General features: G+C 39.4%; 4 protein-coding genes across 4 annotated transcripts; 2 read left to right on the forward strand and 2 right to left on the reverse strand.

Annotated features, from left to right (window-relative positions):
• Positions 1-804: 804 nt before the first annotated feature.
• On the reverse strand, positions 805-3,103 carry LOC146627902 (ras-related protein Rab-8B). The gene is made up of 8 exons (XM_085357445.1): positions 2,906-3,103; positions 2,305-2,365; positions 2,141-2,201; positions 1,968-2,045; positions 1,729-1,818; positions 1,550-1,615; positions 1,406-1,456; positions 805-1,310 (listed from the first exon to the last, which is right to left on the reverse strand). Exons 1-8 carry the CDS (start codon positions 3,027-3,029, stop codon positions 1,218-1,220), a joined length of 624 nt encoding a protein of 207 aa, XP_085213571.1. The 5' UTR covers positions 3,030-3,103; the 3' UTR covers positions 805-1,217.
• Positions 3,104-4,178: 1,075 nt separating this feature from the next.
• rps27l (ribosomal protein S27 like) lies at positions 4,179-6,485 on the forward strand. Its single transcript, XM_085359235.1, has 4 exons — positions 4,179-4,256; positions 4,721-4,829; positions 5,611-5,721; positions 6,272-6,485. The coding sequence occupies exons 1-4, from the start codon at positions 4,251-4,253 to the stop codon at positions 6,298-6,300; spliced, it is 255 nt and encodes an 84-aa protein (XP_085215361.1). The 5' UTR covers positions 4,179-4,250; the 3' UTR covers positions 6,301-6,485.
• dnaja (DnaJ heat shock protein family (Hsp40) member A) lies at positions 6,458-9,423 on the reverse strand. Its single transcript, XM_085359234.1, has 8 exons — positions 9,368-9,423; positions 8,879-9,020; positions 8,247-8,421; positions 8,036-8,140; positions 7,722-7,949; positions 7,395-7,625; positions 7,172-7,272; positions 6,458-7,066 (listed from the first exon to the last, which is right to left on the reverse strand). The coding sequence occupies exons 2-8, from the start codon at positions 9,008-9,010 to the stop codon at positions 6,851-6,853; spliced, it is 1,188 nt and encodes a 395-aa protein (XP_085215360.1). The 5' UTR covers positions 9,011-9,020; positions 9,368-9,423; the 3' UTR covers positions 6,458-6,850.
• Positions 9,424-10,228: 805 nt separating this feature from the next.
• On the forward strand, positions 10,229-14,652 carry acsbg1 (acyl-CoA synthetase bubblegum family member 1). Its single transcript, XM_085357446.1, has 14 exons — positions 10,229-10,263; positions 10,890-10,957; positions 11,043-11,311; positions 11,418-11,506; positions 11,659-11,779; positions 11,853-11,933; positions 12,023-12,172; positions 12,361-12,537; positions 12,809-12,990; positions 13,107-13,340; positions 13,473-13,690; positions 13,861-14,000; positions 14,162-14,408; positions 14,576-14,652. Exons 1-14 carry the CDS (start codon positions 10,229-10,231, stop codon positions 14,650-14,652), a joined length of 2,088 nt encoding a protein of 695 aa, XP_085213572.1.
• The last annotated feature ends 661 nt before the right edge of the window (positions 14,653-15,313 follow it).

A 15,313-nucleotide genomic window follows, 5' to 3' on the forward strand; every position in this document is an offset into this window, starting at 1 on the left:
GTAGTGGACATGTAGCCTGCCATCAGAAATCATTACTAAGTGAGTTTCTGATACAAAGATACAAACAAAATGACAATAACGGGGGAAAAAAAGCTTTACCAGAGTTTCTTTCTTTTTTTTAAACATTTTCAACCATGCAGTGTAGTTGTGTATAAAAAAAAATCAACATTCCCATAAAGATCTACTTTCTTTTCCATTTTTACTCTTCACTGATGTAACATACAGTAGTTTACAAGGACTATCATTCACATTACAGCTTTCTCCAGTCGTTGTGTTTTCATATTGGACGCGTGAAGGGAAAGTGCTCTGTGTCTACAATCTCAAGAGGAAATAAAAGCAAGAACACAACTGCTACTTGTGATTACACACAAAATATGTGAACAGCAAAAACTTTCACTTCCTATATATGCTCAACATTTTTCAAATACTGTCTGTAAACATTTTCTATTTCAGATACTGTGTGCTTAATAGTCTGAGGTCTCCCTACAGCTTTCATGCAAATACTGACAACTGTGTAACAATATGTATTAAGTACAAGCTTCCAAGAAACAAACTCTTTCACAGCTTTGTTTTGACACAGAACCCTGTACAAATAAAGGTTCTATTAAAAATAAGTAAAAAAACAGTAGGTTGTTTTTTCTTTTGTTGTTGCTATTTTTTCTTTACATATTTTTGTCTTTCTATTGCAATACTGTGACTTTAAATAGGCACACATGTGCAATTAGAAATGATGGCATTAACACTGGATACCACAATCTTAACATATATGAATTCACACAATTACAACCAATTCTGAAACTCCGTATGATTATCTTACAGCATCGTCATAGTAAATGTAACAATAGGTAGGGCGTATAAAATGATGCTACGTTGTATGAAATACTTCATTTACCATTTATGAGACCAATATTTGTAACAGATATTTTTTAAGACATCCTACAGACATGTCCACAGTCAGCAGGCACTGCAGGGTGAGCTACAAACCACTGCTGATATTCATGCATCAGTCTTTTTGCATGAACACATATAAAGCCTCGTTCGTCATTGATCCTCGTCTGGTCAGCAGATCAGGGTAGCATCTCAGCCTCCCCTGAACCTGTAAGTCCAGCTGGCAATAAGGCCCCATGATTATATGACCACGGCCGCCTCCGCAGCGAGGAAGGCCAAAAGGCGGAAACCCTCCAAAACACCAATGTCACGCCACATACGTGAGCAGCTTAGAGGAGCGAGCACTTGAAGAATTTAATTCTCTTCGACTTTTTCTCTGTGATCTTGACCGGTTTGCCTGATCCTCCAGCACTGTTGTCAGTCTACAAGAAAAGAGTTGACGGTGAAGAAATGTAAATACAGACTGTGACACAAAGTACGGGATAGCGACTAATTAATGAAACTTTCTTCAACTTACCGACTTTGAGCTCAGATTATGCAGTATGTCTCTTCCCATGGTATAAAAAGCCTTGTGTGACATAAAAGACCAAAATAAATATTACACATCCATATACTGTGTGTAAGTCATGCTTTATGGTAAAGGGTAAAACATCCAGCTTACCTCTTCAACATTCAAGCCAGACTTTGCACTGGTTTCCAAGAATTTAACTCCATAATCAATAGCCAGCTAGGTGAAATAAAAACATAGATTTATATTTATGCCAAACGCTGAAAATTGCAATAACTTCAACTGAATTAGCTTGATGCTTGCTTTTTGGTAACGACTAGCTTCAGACTCACTTTTTCACCTCTGTCTTTAGACACCTGTCTCCTGTCAGTCATGTCGCATTTGTTGCCCAGGATCATCTTCTCCACATCAGACGAGGCATGCTGGCAGAATTAAATAAGACTCATTATTTATGGTTATTTAAAGTATGATACTATGAGTATTAAAAACAACTATAATTTACTTATAATTAACAATCACAGAATTTAAATTGCAAAAAAATACTAATAATATAACTAAATTTGGAACTCACTTCTTCAATATTTCTAATCCAGTTTTTTATGTTCTCAAAGGACTTCTCATTGCAGATGTCATAGACCAGCATGATACCCTGGGAAGGAAAATAATAATAATAACAATTTATGAACCCCGACGTGCAAGGGTAAGGTAGATATATAGCAACATGGTGAGAAATAAAAAGCTAACCATTGCTCCTCTATAGTATGCTGTAGTGATGGTGCGAAACCTCTCCTGGCCCGCAGTATCCCTAATTACACATCAAATCAACAACACAGGCAGCAGGTTAAAGTGCAGGTCAGTCAGACTTTCCAATAAAAAAAAGGGAAAAAGCTCAGTCAAATTACACATACCATATCTGAAGTTTGACTCTCTTTCCATCCAGCTCTATTGTCCTGATTTTGAAGTCTATTCCTGTATTAAAGCAAGTAAGAGCCACGTAAGCTTAATCGGTTACCTTACACTATCCAGTTTGTCACATGCCTCACATACACAGGAAACCAGGCATTTCTGCAATTAATGGTAAAATGTGATCTCGTGTCACGTTTTAGAGGAACATATTTTGAGGAATAAGCAGAAATAGCTGCAGTGTAAATTTGCAGCGCCGATCAGGTTTATAACATAATTATCACAATACTGTTTTCAGCATAAAGGCTACAGTGTAACAGAAGTCAAAAGTCTTGACTGTGGCTTTGATTTCATTCTGTATTTAACCCTGCTAGGGCATCCGAGTCTTCAAGGACAGAATAGCATTATCCATTAGTCTCACACTCCTATTGTCTGGTTCATATGCAGTTATTTCCCTTTTAGGTCGTTTGTCCTTCTCCTTACTTTCATGAAAAAATTCACTAGCTTCTATTACTGACAGATCAATGCAGTAAAACGCAAGACTATGTGGATGCCGGCATTCGTTTTATTAGATTTATCCTTGGGGGGCGTCAGCAGAATACTCACCTATTGTAGATATGAAGGTGGTATTGAAGGAGTCCTCGCTGAATCTGAACAGCAGACATGTCTTGCCGACTCCGCTGTCTCCGATAAGCAAGAGTTTAAAGAGATAATCGTACGTTTTCGCCATTGAAATAAACTTCAGACTTCTGCGTTTCGATATTATAAGGCCGCAATGAAGCTGGGATCCCCCGTCTGGAAACCCCTCAGCTGTCTGTTGCAGACCCGGGCAGACTAGCGACAGCCCGGTGCCGAGAAATGTGACGTCAGTTCCCGCTTGGCATTGTGGGGCTTTGTAGTTTAAAGGGACAATTAGATTTTAACCATCACTTCTGGACACAGACTTCCAGTTTTGGAAATGCTCCTAATGCCCCTGGTACTTTTGATTTCTTGTGCGCCTTCTTCCTGATATTGCTGTCCGCTGGGTTTACATATCCCAACTGAGGTGAACTGATGGCCTCTACATGCATGATTCCCACCATGAAGCACAGAGGAAGAGGTGCGATGGTGTGGGGGTGCTACTGTTGGGTATTTATATAAAACTGAAGGCACACTGAACTGACATGGTTACCGCAGCATCCTGCAGTGACATGCTATCCCATCCAGATTGCATTTAGTTGGACCATCATTTCTTTTTCAACAGGACAATGACCCCAAACACACCCCCAGGCTGTCTAAGGGCTATTTGACCAAGAAGGAGAGTGATGGAGTGCTGGGCCACATGGCCTGGCCTCCACAGTCACCTGACCTAAACCCAACTGAGATGGTTTGGGATGAGAGAAGGCAAAAGGGCCAACAAGTGCTCAACATCTCGTTGGACAACCATTTCAGGTGACTACCTCATGAAGCTCAGAGAATGCAAATAGTATGCAAAGCAGTAATCAAAGCAACCGGTGGCTATTTTGAACAATCTAAAATATAAAAATATGAATTATTTAACACTTTTTGTTCAATACATAATTGTTCAATACATTCATAGTTTTGATGCCTTCAGTGAGAATCTACAATCTTCATAAATAGTCATGAAAATAAAGAAAAAAATAAATAAATGGGAAGGTGTGCCCAAACCTTTGACTAGTGTATATATAATTTTATTTTTTAAGTGATAACCCTAATACGAAGATATTATAAATGTTTAGTATACTAAAATATTATATATTTTGGGGGAAAATAAAATATATATAATATATTTGGAAGTTTTATTTTTTCTGTTTTTTATTTATTTTATTTTTCTACATGCTCTTCACCATTTTCAGCACACTGTATGATTGCGAGTCATTCCCCGCTGCTCTGCTCTGAGATGCTATCTGTTTAATCGGCGCACGTATGCGCAGAGATTTGCACAGCGAAAATGCCTGTAAGTTACAAAGTTTCGTATTAATTTGTATGCTTTTTTCAACATGGTAGGTCCATATGTGCATTTCAGAGACGATGTCCTACCGTGTTTACACCGTGAAACCTCGCAGTTGTGTTGTTGACATTGTTGCAGCAGCAACACATGGAGTGGGGGTTAGCTAGCTAACAATAGCCGACGACGGGTGGCGACTACTTGCTGAAACACCGTGGTATGTAGCTAGTAGTTGTGTGATGTAACTTATAACGTAGTCATGTCGGACCAAAAAGTAGTCATCGCCTGAAAACTTTCACGACTGCATTTTTTTGCGTTTAACGAATCACCTGTAGTACACACGAACAACTGTGGTGCTTACTTAAGATGTAAATGCAATAGTTAGTGTTTAAAAGAAGGTTTACCAAAGTGAGCTAAAAAGTTAAAACACGGTTTATCCCACTTATTTGACTGGACCTTTCCCTTCATTTCAGTTGGCCAGAGACCTTCTCCACCCGTCACTTGACCATGAGAGACGACAACATAAAAAGAAAAGACTTGTTCAGAGTCCCAACTCCTACTTTATGGACGTGAAATGCCCAGGTATACAATAAAGTTTATACTATATGGTCACCAGATGTCCCTCTTTATGTGGGTCTTAACAGCATTTTATTATTTCCTTTGATCCTACATGTGGACATAGTGTCTCACATTTTGATTGGATCTAGTTTTCAAAAGCAACTGGGAAGAAAAGTAGCACACTCCTGCAGGTTTATATGCTACAGTCTTTTGCTGCCTACTACGGCCATGGTAGAAAATTGCAAGTCACCAAAAAACACAAGCTAAGCAGATTTTTGTGAAATTGGCAGAGATAAAAGGAAAGGCTCAGAAACCTCTAAAAACCCAGTGAAACTGGTGACTGACGACTCTCAGTATTTGTTTTTTGTTTTTGACTATAGCTCAAAATGTCATGAGCCAGTTGATGATTCATTTGCACTGAAAGGCAATTGATAACTATGCAGAGCGGCAACTGAAATAATAGTTTTAAAGGTTATTGGGGTAAGAAGGAGAACACTTGTGATTAAAAAGATTAAGTAATTTTATTCTAGATGTATATACTTAAAAAGGGAGTTGGGAAGCTCACATAAAATCTGCTTTACAGTTAGCAATGTGTCCCACACAAATACAGTATTTGATTGGATCTAATTTAGTTGAAAATACACATGTACTCCCAAGTCCTCATAGAAGAGTAATAAGTTATGCAGCTGCTGTGATTTTAAGCCATTTCTTATTCACACGTTCCATGGCTGTCTTTTAATCACGTTTTACATATATGGCAATCACAGAAATGTAACAGTAAATATTTAACACCATTTCTTTGCAGGCTGCTACAAGATCACCACTGTGTTCAGTCATGCACAGACTGTTGTACTTTGTGTGGGATGCTCAACAGTGCTGTGCCAGCCCAAAGGAGGAAAGGCCAGACTAACAGAGGGTAAAAGATCCAGAACATTCTGTACCAATAGAGATGTAAATACTTGATCGTAAGTGTATGGGCACCATTATACCTGCTGTGTGGCACCTGGCAAAACGTACTGTACAACAAAGCCACCATTTCTACCAGTGGTGCTTTTTGTAATCTGGAATATTGTCATCACCCCTGCAGCCGAGTTGAAGACTAGTGCACAATTGTGGTGGTTTTTACTGATGTTTTAATAACAGTAAAGGAGCTCAGATTCAGAGATATTGCAACAATTTGAAAAACATTACGGGGAAAAAAGAACCTTTGAAAGAAGAATAGTCTTATATGTCATACTTTTTTGGTTTCCATATCAGCTCTGATGTGGAGGTGTTATCAGGTAGTTATACTGTGGGCTCACTATACTGCAGCAGATGCCTGCTGTTACAGTAAGCATAATTAGATGCAACAGTAATGCATTACCACTGCTGTGCAATGCAACCAGTGGCAGGTATACTGGGGCCTTTTAACTGCGCATAAATGAGATGTGAAAACAGATGAAGTAATTATGTTTTTTGTTCCACAGGTTGCTCTTTTAGGAGGAAGCAACATTAGATGGACATTGGAAACTTAATGACTGAATTTAAGCAGTGCCTTTTTATAAATCTTTCCATTGATTAAATGGTGTCCAATGACTAGTTATCATACAAATTTTAACTTGTAGACAAAAAAATTACTGGCAGAATTTAATACGCAAATCTCAGTAAATAAAGACAGCAATAAAAAAGTTTAAGCATTCTGGGTATTTATTGTACAAAAAAAGCATCTGACTTGAATTTCACCTTCACAGAAAGCATACAAGTCATCATTTAGGTTCATATGAAGAAATTTGTACTGTAAATTTCGGAAAACAAACAAAATACACACTTAAAAAGAACATAACATGCACAAAAACAAACAAACCACTGACAACTTTAGGTGCACCCTTCTCCACTTGCATATTTGTGTCCCGAGTTTAATAAAAAAAAAAAAAAAAAAAGGGATTGGCAACAGTTTTAAATGTGATGTCACAAATTTACAGTGTGAAAGGGACCAAAGGCATGGGTTAAACCTTTCCTTTTGCAAAACAAAACCCACATGCTCTGCATATAGACTTTGACTACAATCACTGTGTCTGACATTGGACGCCACCTCTGGGATTGTCATCGTCTTCCTCGTAAGCTTCACCACTGTAGTGTTTCTGTTGTGACTGCAAATCGGCCTCGCTTAGTTCTACCTCCTCCATGTCATCTGTGACCATCACATCCTCTCTGGGCGGAAGAAGTCTTTCCAGCTGGAACATCAGATGTTCTGGGAGCCAGTTTTTCTCTGGGAACTCCACCTGCAGGATTAAATGAATTCAAGTGAGCTGAAAACGTTTTCCCACCCTGTGGCTTCAATTTAAATCCAGAATTGTGTTACACTGTTGAAATGATGTTCAACTTACCTGAAACTGAATAATAAGCTGTCCCCTTTCATAAGGTTCTTTGTAAAGTGGCATGCCCTCATTCATAACACATTTGACGTCATTGTGCTTAATGACTTCACCTGTTGATTTGAAGGAAGAAAAAAAAAAATAATTAAAAAAAAATTGGAATCTATATTACCATTGTTCACAATCGGTCACCAGAAAAGCCAGCACTCAAGGCCAGCTGAATTCAAACACTTACCTGGTTGTGAGCTGATAACAAGCGTTCTGTTGTCTAGAGTCTGAATGGTATTCCGGAATCCACACAGTGCCTCGACAAGTTTGATGTCCATCCTCATTATTAGGTTATTGTCCCGTCTCTGGAAAACTGGGTGATCCTTCTGATCTAACACAATAATCACATCCCCAGGTTCCAGGCCAGGCTCCTGGTCACCTTCTCCATGAAATGTAATTTTCTGACCGTCTTTCATACCTGCACAAGAGACGCATCATTAGCTAAACTTGCTTTTGAAAACAACAAGAAAAGCATTTTTATAATACAAATGTCTCAGATAGGTGAGAGCTTTACCTTTGTCAATATGAACTTCAAGGATTTTCTTCTTGCGTTCTACTTTCTGGCCATTGCAGTTCTTGCAGCGATCCTTTGAGTTAAATTTCTCGCCCTGTCCCTGACAGTCTGGACACATGCTTTGGATCTGCTGAATCATGCCTGGTCCCACCTGCTGCACCCGGACTTGCACTCCTCTTCCTTTGCAGTTTGTGCACTTCTCCAAAGCACCCTTCTTGCCACCATAGCCTATGATGAGAAGGAAAAAAGGAATTAAATATCTTTATTACTCCAAACACTGGTATTTTTCTTTCTCCAATTAAGTTGGTACTCACCTTCACATTTCTCACAAATTACATTCTTCTGGAGTCCGAGCTTTCTTGCTGAACCATTGTACATCTCCTCTAGTGAGACACTAAGCTGATGAACTACATTCTTCCCTAAAGGACAAATAAATAAAAAAAGCACAACATTCATGTTATAAATGCCAGGAATACACATCACTTCAAACTGCATCTAGCTTGAAAACTCAATGAGCCACCTCACCTTTTCTCTCCCTCTGCATTCGTCCTCCACCTCCAAAGAACATATTGAAAATATCCATCGGAGAACCTCCGCCACCCATCCCTCCTTCTTTGATGGCTTGTTCCCCTCCTTGGTCATACAAGTCTCTCTTCTTTGGATCTGACAGCACCTCATATGCTTGAGAAATGTGCTTGAACTGCAGATATAAAACAAATAATTGAATTACTTTTAAAAGCGAGAATGAGTGACTCCACTAAAGCTATAACTTGAGTTTGTGTAGATTTTCAGTCATCAAGGTCATAGTAAGTCGATTATAACTTGTGTTAGTTTATTTGCTTCGACCCTTTATTAGGCTTACTTAACGTACGACTTGTGTTGTGACAATGCTACTTAAAAAAGTCACATAAATGATGAATAAAATAGAATACAATAACAACACATTTAATGTTAAACATTACTTTCGCACAGTAGCAAAAAACATCAAGTCAGTTCAAGCGTGCAGGTCTTCCTGTAGCCACACGCAGTCAGCTGCGCATAGATCATTCCAGAAAGTTCCAACTGGTCTTTAAAGTAGCCGGTTTAAAATTAGAAGCGGCTTTAACAATAGCACGTAAACGGCTGAACTGCTACAATAAAACACGTTTAAAACTCACCTTCTCTCCTTCGTTTGGATTCTTGTCAGGATGATATTTCAAGGCAAGTTTTCGGTAGGCTTTTTTGATTTCATCCTGTGAAGCATTGGGTTCGACACTCAGAAGATCGTAGTAGCCGGTTTCGTGAACCATGGTGACTGTCCTAAAGAGGAAATAACACACACCACGAACACGTTACACACAAGGTTACAGCTTGAAACACACTGACAGCTGATATTAAACAAATAGCAAACCGCACGCTAGCTGCAAAACAGGGGCTAACCTCTGTTTTATCTCGTTAAACCCAGCGATAACGGACTGCTAAATTTCAGTATGCCTCACACGTTACGGGAAAGCAATACAACCGGCATTAAAAGACACACGGATGTCGCCCATATTCGCCTTAGCTATAGTCAACCTTAAATGAAACTGCTGGTATTTCTTCGTGACAATGATAATTATTATTCTAAATTGAAGTCTTTATGCCTTACTTTCCAGATGCTGCCTTACCAAGCTTTGAGTCGCCTTTGCTGTGAGAGTGCGGAGCGAAAGTGGGAGGTACTTATAGCCGCTTTGCAGTGCAGAACTTTCTGGAGAGCTTCGAGAAGCGGGACCGGATGTTTCGTTGGCGGAGAGAGAGGAGTCTAGAAGGGACCCGAGTAGGGGGACGAGGGAGGGGTGGAGGTTACTAGATCTCCTTCTTATATAGCGTGACCTACTTTTTCGAATGGTTACATTGCCTTAGATGTCTCTATGAGTCCAGTGGGGCAAGGGCAAGAAAAAAAGGAACAAATATAGCATGTATGATCTCTAATAAGATACAGCCTGCTTTGTAAATGTTATATAACCTTCTCTAGAATATTCTTTAATTACACCCACACGTCTGGCAAAACAGAAACAATACTCCATCCCAAATAACTGCAATATTTGTTATGTGAGCTACAAATGTGTATACTTGTTGTTTATTATTGACAGATTTATTGCAGATTAGGTGCTCCTAAATTCCACATTTTATTACATTTTTAGGAGTGCTAAAGCCTGTTTCACCCTGTAACTCATGTGCATTAAGCTTGATTAAAATTAAATGCAGAGTGGTGTGATTAAGTTTTGAACGTGTCATTGTGTGAATTGGGAAAGGCTGTTTTACATGTGAAAAGCGAAGGTGATTTGAATTCAGGACATGTTCTTGAGCAACTGATTCCAATGCACTACCCACATGGTCTTTCCTGTTTGTTTCACAACCTTTAGCGACTTGGGAAGGCTTGCTGAACTGCAAGTTTGTTTGGTGTTTTTTTGTTTTCTTAATCCAGTATATTCCCATAAATCACGTTCGTCCAAGTTTTGAAAGCAGCATTTTTGAGCAAGTTCAGAATGGAAAAGAAGGTCGATCATCAACTTGAGGATAGGTAAGCAACTTAAGATGAACTGTTTTTTGGTTTCTTTCACCTGCCTTCACCTTTTTTCTAACAGTTTAACTGTAAGATAGCTTCTAATACTTTCACCAGCATGCATGCACAGTGCATAAATGTGGTGATGGTTTAACCACTTAGTCACTTCTGCCAGAGTTATTGAATGAATGTTCCTCATATTATAATATAGTTTTGCACCCAACCTTGGCACTGAGTCCACAAGTCCCAATTCCTCAAAAAGATTTTACTCATGTGTGTTTTTATTATGGTGATCAAGGATGTGCTTTTCCAGAATCATCCAGATGTGTTAATTTGAATTGATTTTGATTATTTTTGTCCTTTGAATACATTGTCATCTCAATTGGGAGAGAAATGTGATCAATGTTTGGATCAGTCTTTATATTGATTTGCAATGGCTCCTCCCCATCTACCATGACAACAATATTGACGAGTGGGAGCAGACAGTTGTTGTTTTTTTTTGACAAACAAAGCAAGGGGCTTTTCCTGTGGCAAAGCCCCGGCATTGTGTTGGATCAACAAAGCTAAAATGAAACCCCTGCCAGAATTTGAGGTGGAGTGCGTGCGAGTGTGCTTGAAGCCCGTGTTTCCTCTGTGTGTTTCAGTGTGATGTTGCCAGCTCAGAAGACTACGGAACACACGCAGACAGATAGTGAAGAGCTCACCTTTATAGGTGAGTTATGAGCACTGAATAAGAAGACTTTTAGTGCCCAGTGATTGCATTTGCATTTCAGATATGATTTTTTTTCTTATCGCAGGACAAGTAGATGTAAGTCAGGCATTTTCCAGCACACCTCTTGCTCCAGCCCATTCTCTTTGGACCACTGATGCTAGAGGTTCAGTCAAGCTGAGAATAGAAGAAGGATGTACAGAGGAACCCAACACAGTTCACCAGTTGTTTAAATCCTCAGTTGAAAAATATGGAAACAAGCATGCACTTGCCAGCAAGAAGAACAACAAATGGGAAAAGATAACTTTCCTAGAGTATTACCAGTTGTGCCGGAGAACAGCCAAGAGCTTTCTAAAGGTATATTAAACAAAAGAACTAATTACATTTTAGGTACGTGCTAGACTACACTGTCAATGATCAGACTTTTACAAAGAAAAGTCCAAAACTTTGTTAATGTGTGCAGCTGGGTTTAGAGCGATTCCATGGAGTGGGAATACTAGGATTCAATTCAGCAGAATGGTTCTTCTCTGCAGTCGGTGCAATCATGGCAGGGTGAGAAGCGCACATTACACATCAACAACTGGACCTGGATTAAGCACTAATCAAACTCAGCCAATCACTGCACATAAATACCATATAGGTGTATTTCTCCTGTTGCAGTGAGACATTCAATAACTTCTTTGTTTCTCCTACATCTGTAACAGAGGAATAATGACAGGAATTTATGCCACAAACTCACCGGACGCGTGCCATTATGTGGCTAGTGACTCTAAAGCCAACATTATTGTGGTAGAAAATCAGAAGCAACTGGAGAAGATATTGCAGGTACTATACAATGATATGCACATGCAGTGGGTTTGATTCCACAGCGAAAACATCTTCTCCCTTGCTATTACAGATATGTGACAGACTACCCAATTTAAAAGCCATAGTGCAGTACAGTGGACAGGTTCAGCAGAAGATCTCAAATCTCTACTCTGTAAGTCCTCAGGACAGCACATAAAATGATACAGACCACTATGACTGTTGAGCCTGTGTTCCAAATGGTATATTTCTGCTTTTGGGTAGTGGGAGGAGTTCATGGAGCTGGGTCTGGATGTTTCTGAAAAACAATTGGATGACATTATCAGCAGTCAGAGAGCTAACCAGTGCTGTGTCCTGATCTACACTTCTGGCACCACAGGCAAGCCGAAAGGAGTCATGCTCAGTCATGACAATGTAAGCTTTCATGTGGCTATCAATGTGTGCTTGTATGCCTAATGTGTCTATTAACAAATCTTATTATTGTAACTATGACAAGCTACTTGAAAGCGAAGAAGATCAAATGCAAAAACGTAGAAATACCTCAGAAATGTGTTGTTGTTTGAGGTAAAACAAACAATTTTCTGCACTGAATGAATTTACAGATCACATGGACGGCCATTCATGCCAGCAGGGCTGGAGAAATGCAGCCAGCCGACACGAAACAGGAGTCACTAGTGAGTTACCTGCCTCTCAGCCACATTGCTGCTCAGATCTATGATCTCTGGACAGGCATCCACTGGGGTGAGCTGGTATACTTTGCACAGCCAGATGCCTTAAAGGTAAGTAGTTAAAAATATTTGATCATGTGATTCTAACATGTGTCACAAGAATATGCATTTCGACAGCATTCAGTACTACAAGATGTTTAACATGAAAATAGGTGCACTTTCATGGCTCAGATAAAAATAAACATTTTAGTAATTGTGGAGGTAATCATTTGAATAAGATATTGTAAAAATGCAGTATTGTGCAGACTGAATTCCCACACCCACAATGGTGTCTCCCCCCCCCCCTTCATTCTTTTTCACATTTTGCACATTTGCTCTGTAGGGAAGCTTGATAACTACACTTCGGGAGGCTCGCCCAACATCCCACATGGGTGTCCCACGGGTATGGGAGAAAATGATGGAGAAGATAAAACAGGAGATTAGTCAGTGTGGATATTTGAAAAAGAAACTGGTTACATGGGCAATGTCAGTCAGCCAGGAAACAAATCAAAAGTGTACGCATGAGTGAGTAGAGTTTTGATTCTCAATAATTATTTATAAAATGTGCATATACGTGTAAATAGATGAATTTTCCCAGAAGAGATGATTTCATTCAAAAGTTTCATTTGCAATTTTATTAGGGATGATGAAAAACCGTTCCTTTTTTACGTGGCTGACAGCCTTGTGCTGCAGAAGCTTCGGAATGAGCTGGGCCTGTCTTGCTGTCAGAAGTTCTTTTCAGGAGCAGCACCGATCAGTAGTGAAACCGTACAGTTTTTCCTGGGTCTGAACATCCGCTTGTATGAAGCCTATGGCATGAGCGAGAGCACAGGACCTCACTTCATGTCAGGTCCAAAAGCTTATAAACTGCCGAGGTAAAAAAAAAAAAATAATAATAATGTTTTTTTCAAAATCAAGAATTGTAAAAAATTACTTGTGTTTGTGGTCCTTATGTTTTGAATTGTAATAAAGTCTAAGACACAGAAAACTCCTTTTTTGACCTATAGCTGTGGAAAAGTGGTGCCTGGCTGTCGATACAAATTGGCCAATGTAGACTGTGAAGGGACAGGAGAAATTTGCTTTTGGGGACGCAACATTTTCATGGGTTTCCTCAACATGGAAGACAAAACAAGAGAAGCTTTGGATGAAGATGGATGGCTGCATTCTGGGGACTTGGGGAAGGTTGATGAAGAGGGTTTCTTGTACATCACAGGAAGGATAAAAGGTAGCATAATCCCATCAAACAAAACTATTGTGAGAGTGTAACTGGACATTTTAGGTCACTGACACACACTGTGGAAAGAGCATGGTGTTCTGGGCAGAAATAAGACTTCTTTCTCTGTGAAGTGAGTCACAAACAGCTGAAATGTCAGGTTGTCTACGCCTTGCATTTAGAGTTGATCATCACAGCTGGAGGAGAGAATGTTCCACCTGTTCCCATAGAAGAAGCAGTAAAGAAGGAGCTACCCATCATCAGCAATGCCATGCTGATTGGAGACAAAAAGAAGTTTTTGTCCATGCTTTTAACCTTAAAGGTAATCTGCTGTAATTGTTCTGATTTCTCCAGCAACATAGCATGAATAGTGACAAGAGAACTGTTAAATGCCTTTCTCACTTACAGGTGTGACAATGATCAATTTAACCCTAATGTCATAATTTCTATGTATATGATGTTGGGATTTATCCCGTTTTTCAGTGTTGTAGCAATACCGAAACCATGGAGCCAACAGAGGAACTCAGTATGGAAGCTGTGGAGTTTTGCAGACAGCTGGGCAGCCAAGCAAGCAAAATGTCTGACATAACCGGTGGAAAAGACAAAGAAGTGTACCAGGCAATTCAAAAGGGGATTGACAGAGTCAACTCTGCAGCCACCTCCAACGCCCAACGCATACAAAAATGGACCATTCTGAGAAAGGACTTCTCTGTTTCTGGAGGAGAACTGGGTAAATTCAGCAGAACAGTGTTAAAAAAAGATTAATACTATACAATAAAGGTTTATGCTGGTATACCATAATATCAAGACCATGTAACACAATACAGGTGCAAGTTGTATCGAATCAGTTGCACATTGCAGAGAATCTATAAATGATTTACTATTTTCTTGTTCCAGGTCCTACAATGAAGCTTCGCCGTCCAGTTGTCTTAGAGATGTACCACAAAGTTATAGAGAGCCTTTATCAAGGATAAAGTCACTTTCTACTGTGTAACTGTTAGTATGAAATCATGTGTCATTTTCCTTCATCTCATCCCCTGTGAACATGCATAAAATGTAATTACAGTACAGCACAAAAGTCTTGAGCCAACCCTCATTTCTTTTTATTTTGGTTCCAATGAGTCAGACTTTCTTGTCATTTTTTGAAGTGTTCTTGAGTGGTCAGATTATACAAGAACTGCGCTGAAAAATTGTGATTACAGGTGTTAAGGTATGATGAATCCAAATTTGACACTTGTGGTTCAAATCATCACTATGTACAATGAAGGTCAGGAGAGAGGTGCAACAGTGAGTGTCTGCAGCCATCTGAAAAACACGATAGAGGCTCTGTCATGTTTTGGGGCTGCATTTCAGCCATTGGTGTTGGAGGATCTTTCCAAAATGGATGGAAATATGAATGCAGAAGTGTACTATTGGAGTCTGATTCATAATCCAAGAGCATCTGGAAAGTATTTGACAATGGCTTCATTTTTCAGCATGACAATGATCCAAAGTAGTAAAAGCATTCCTAGACAGAAACAAAAACAAAATACACTTTTCAGTTGGGTTTGGCCTCCCAAGGGTCTGGTCCTAACCGTTCTTGAAGCAGTGTGGGATCATCTTGACACAGAATAAAACAAAGAGATCAAATCTGAA

The sequence above is a fragment of the Diplotaxodon limnothrissa genome, linkage group LG7, assembly GCF_057381915.1.
Source record: "Diplotaxodon limnothrissa isolate DT_005_m linkage group LG7, D_limnothrissa_male_GT1.1, whole genome shotgun sequence".
NCBI lineage: Eukaryota > Metazoa > Chordata > Actinopteri > Cichliformes > Cichlidae > Diplotaxodon > Diplotaxodon limnothrissa.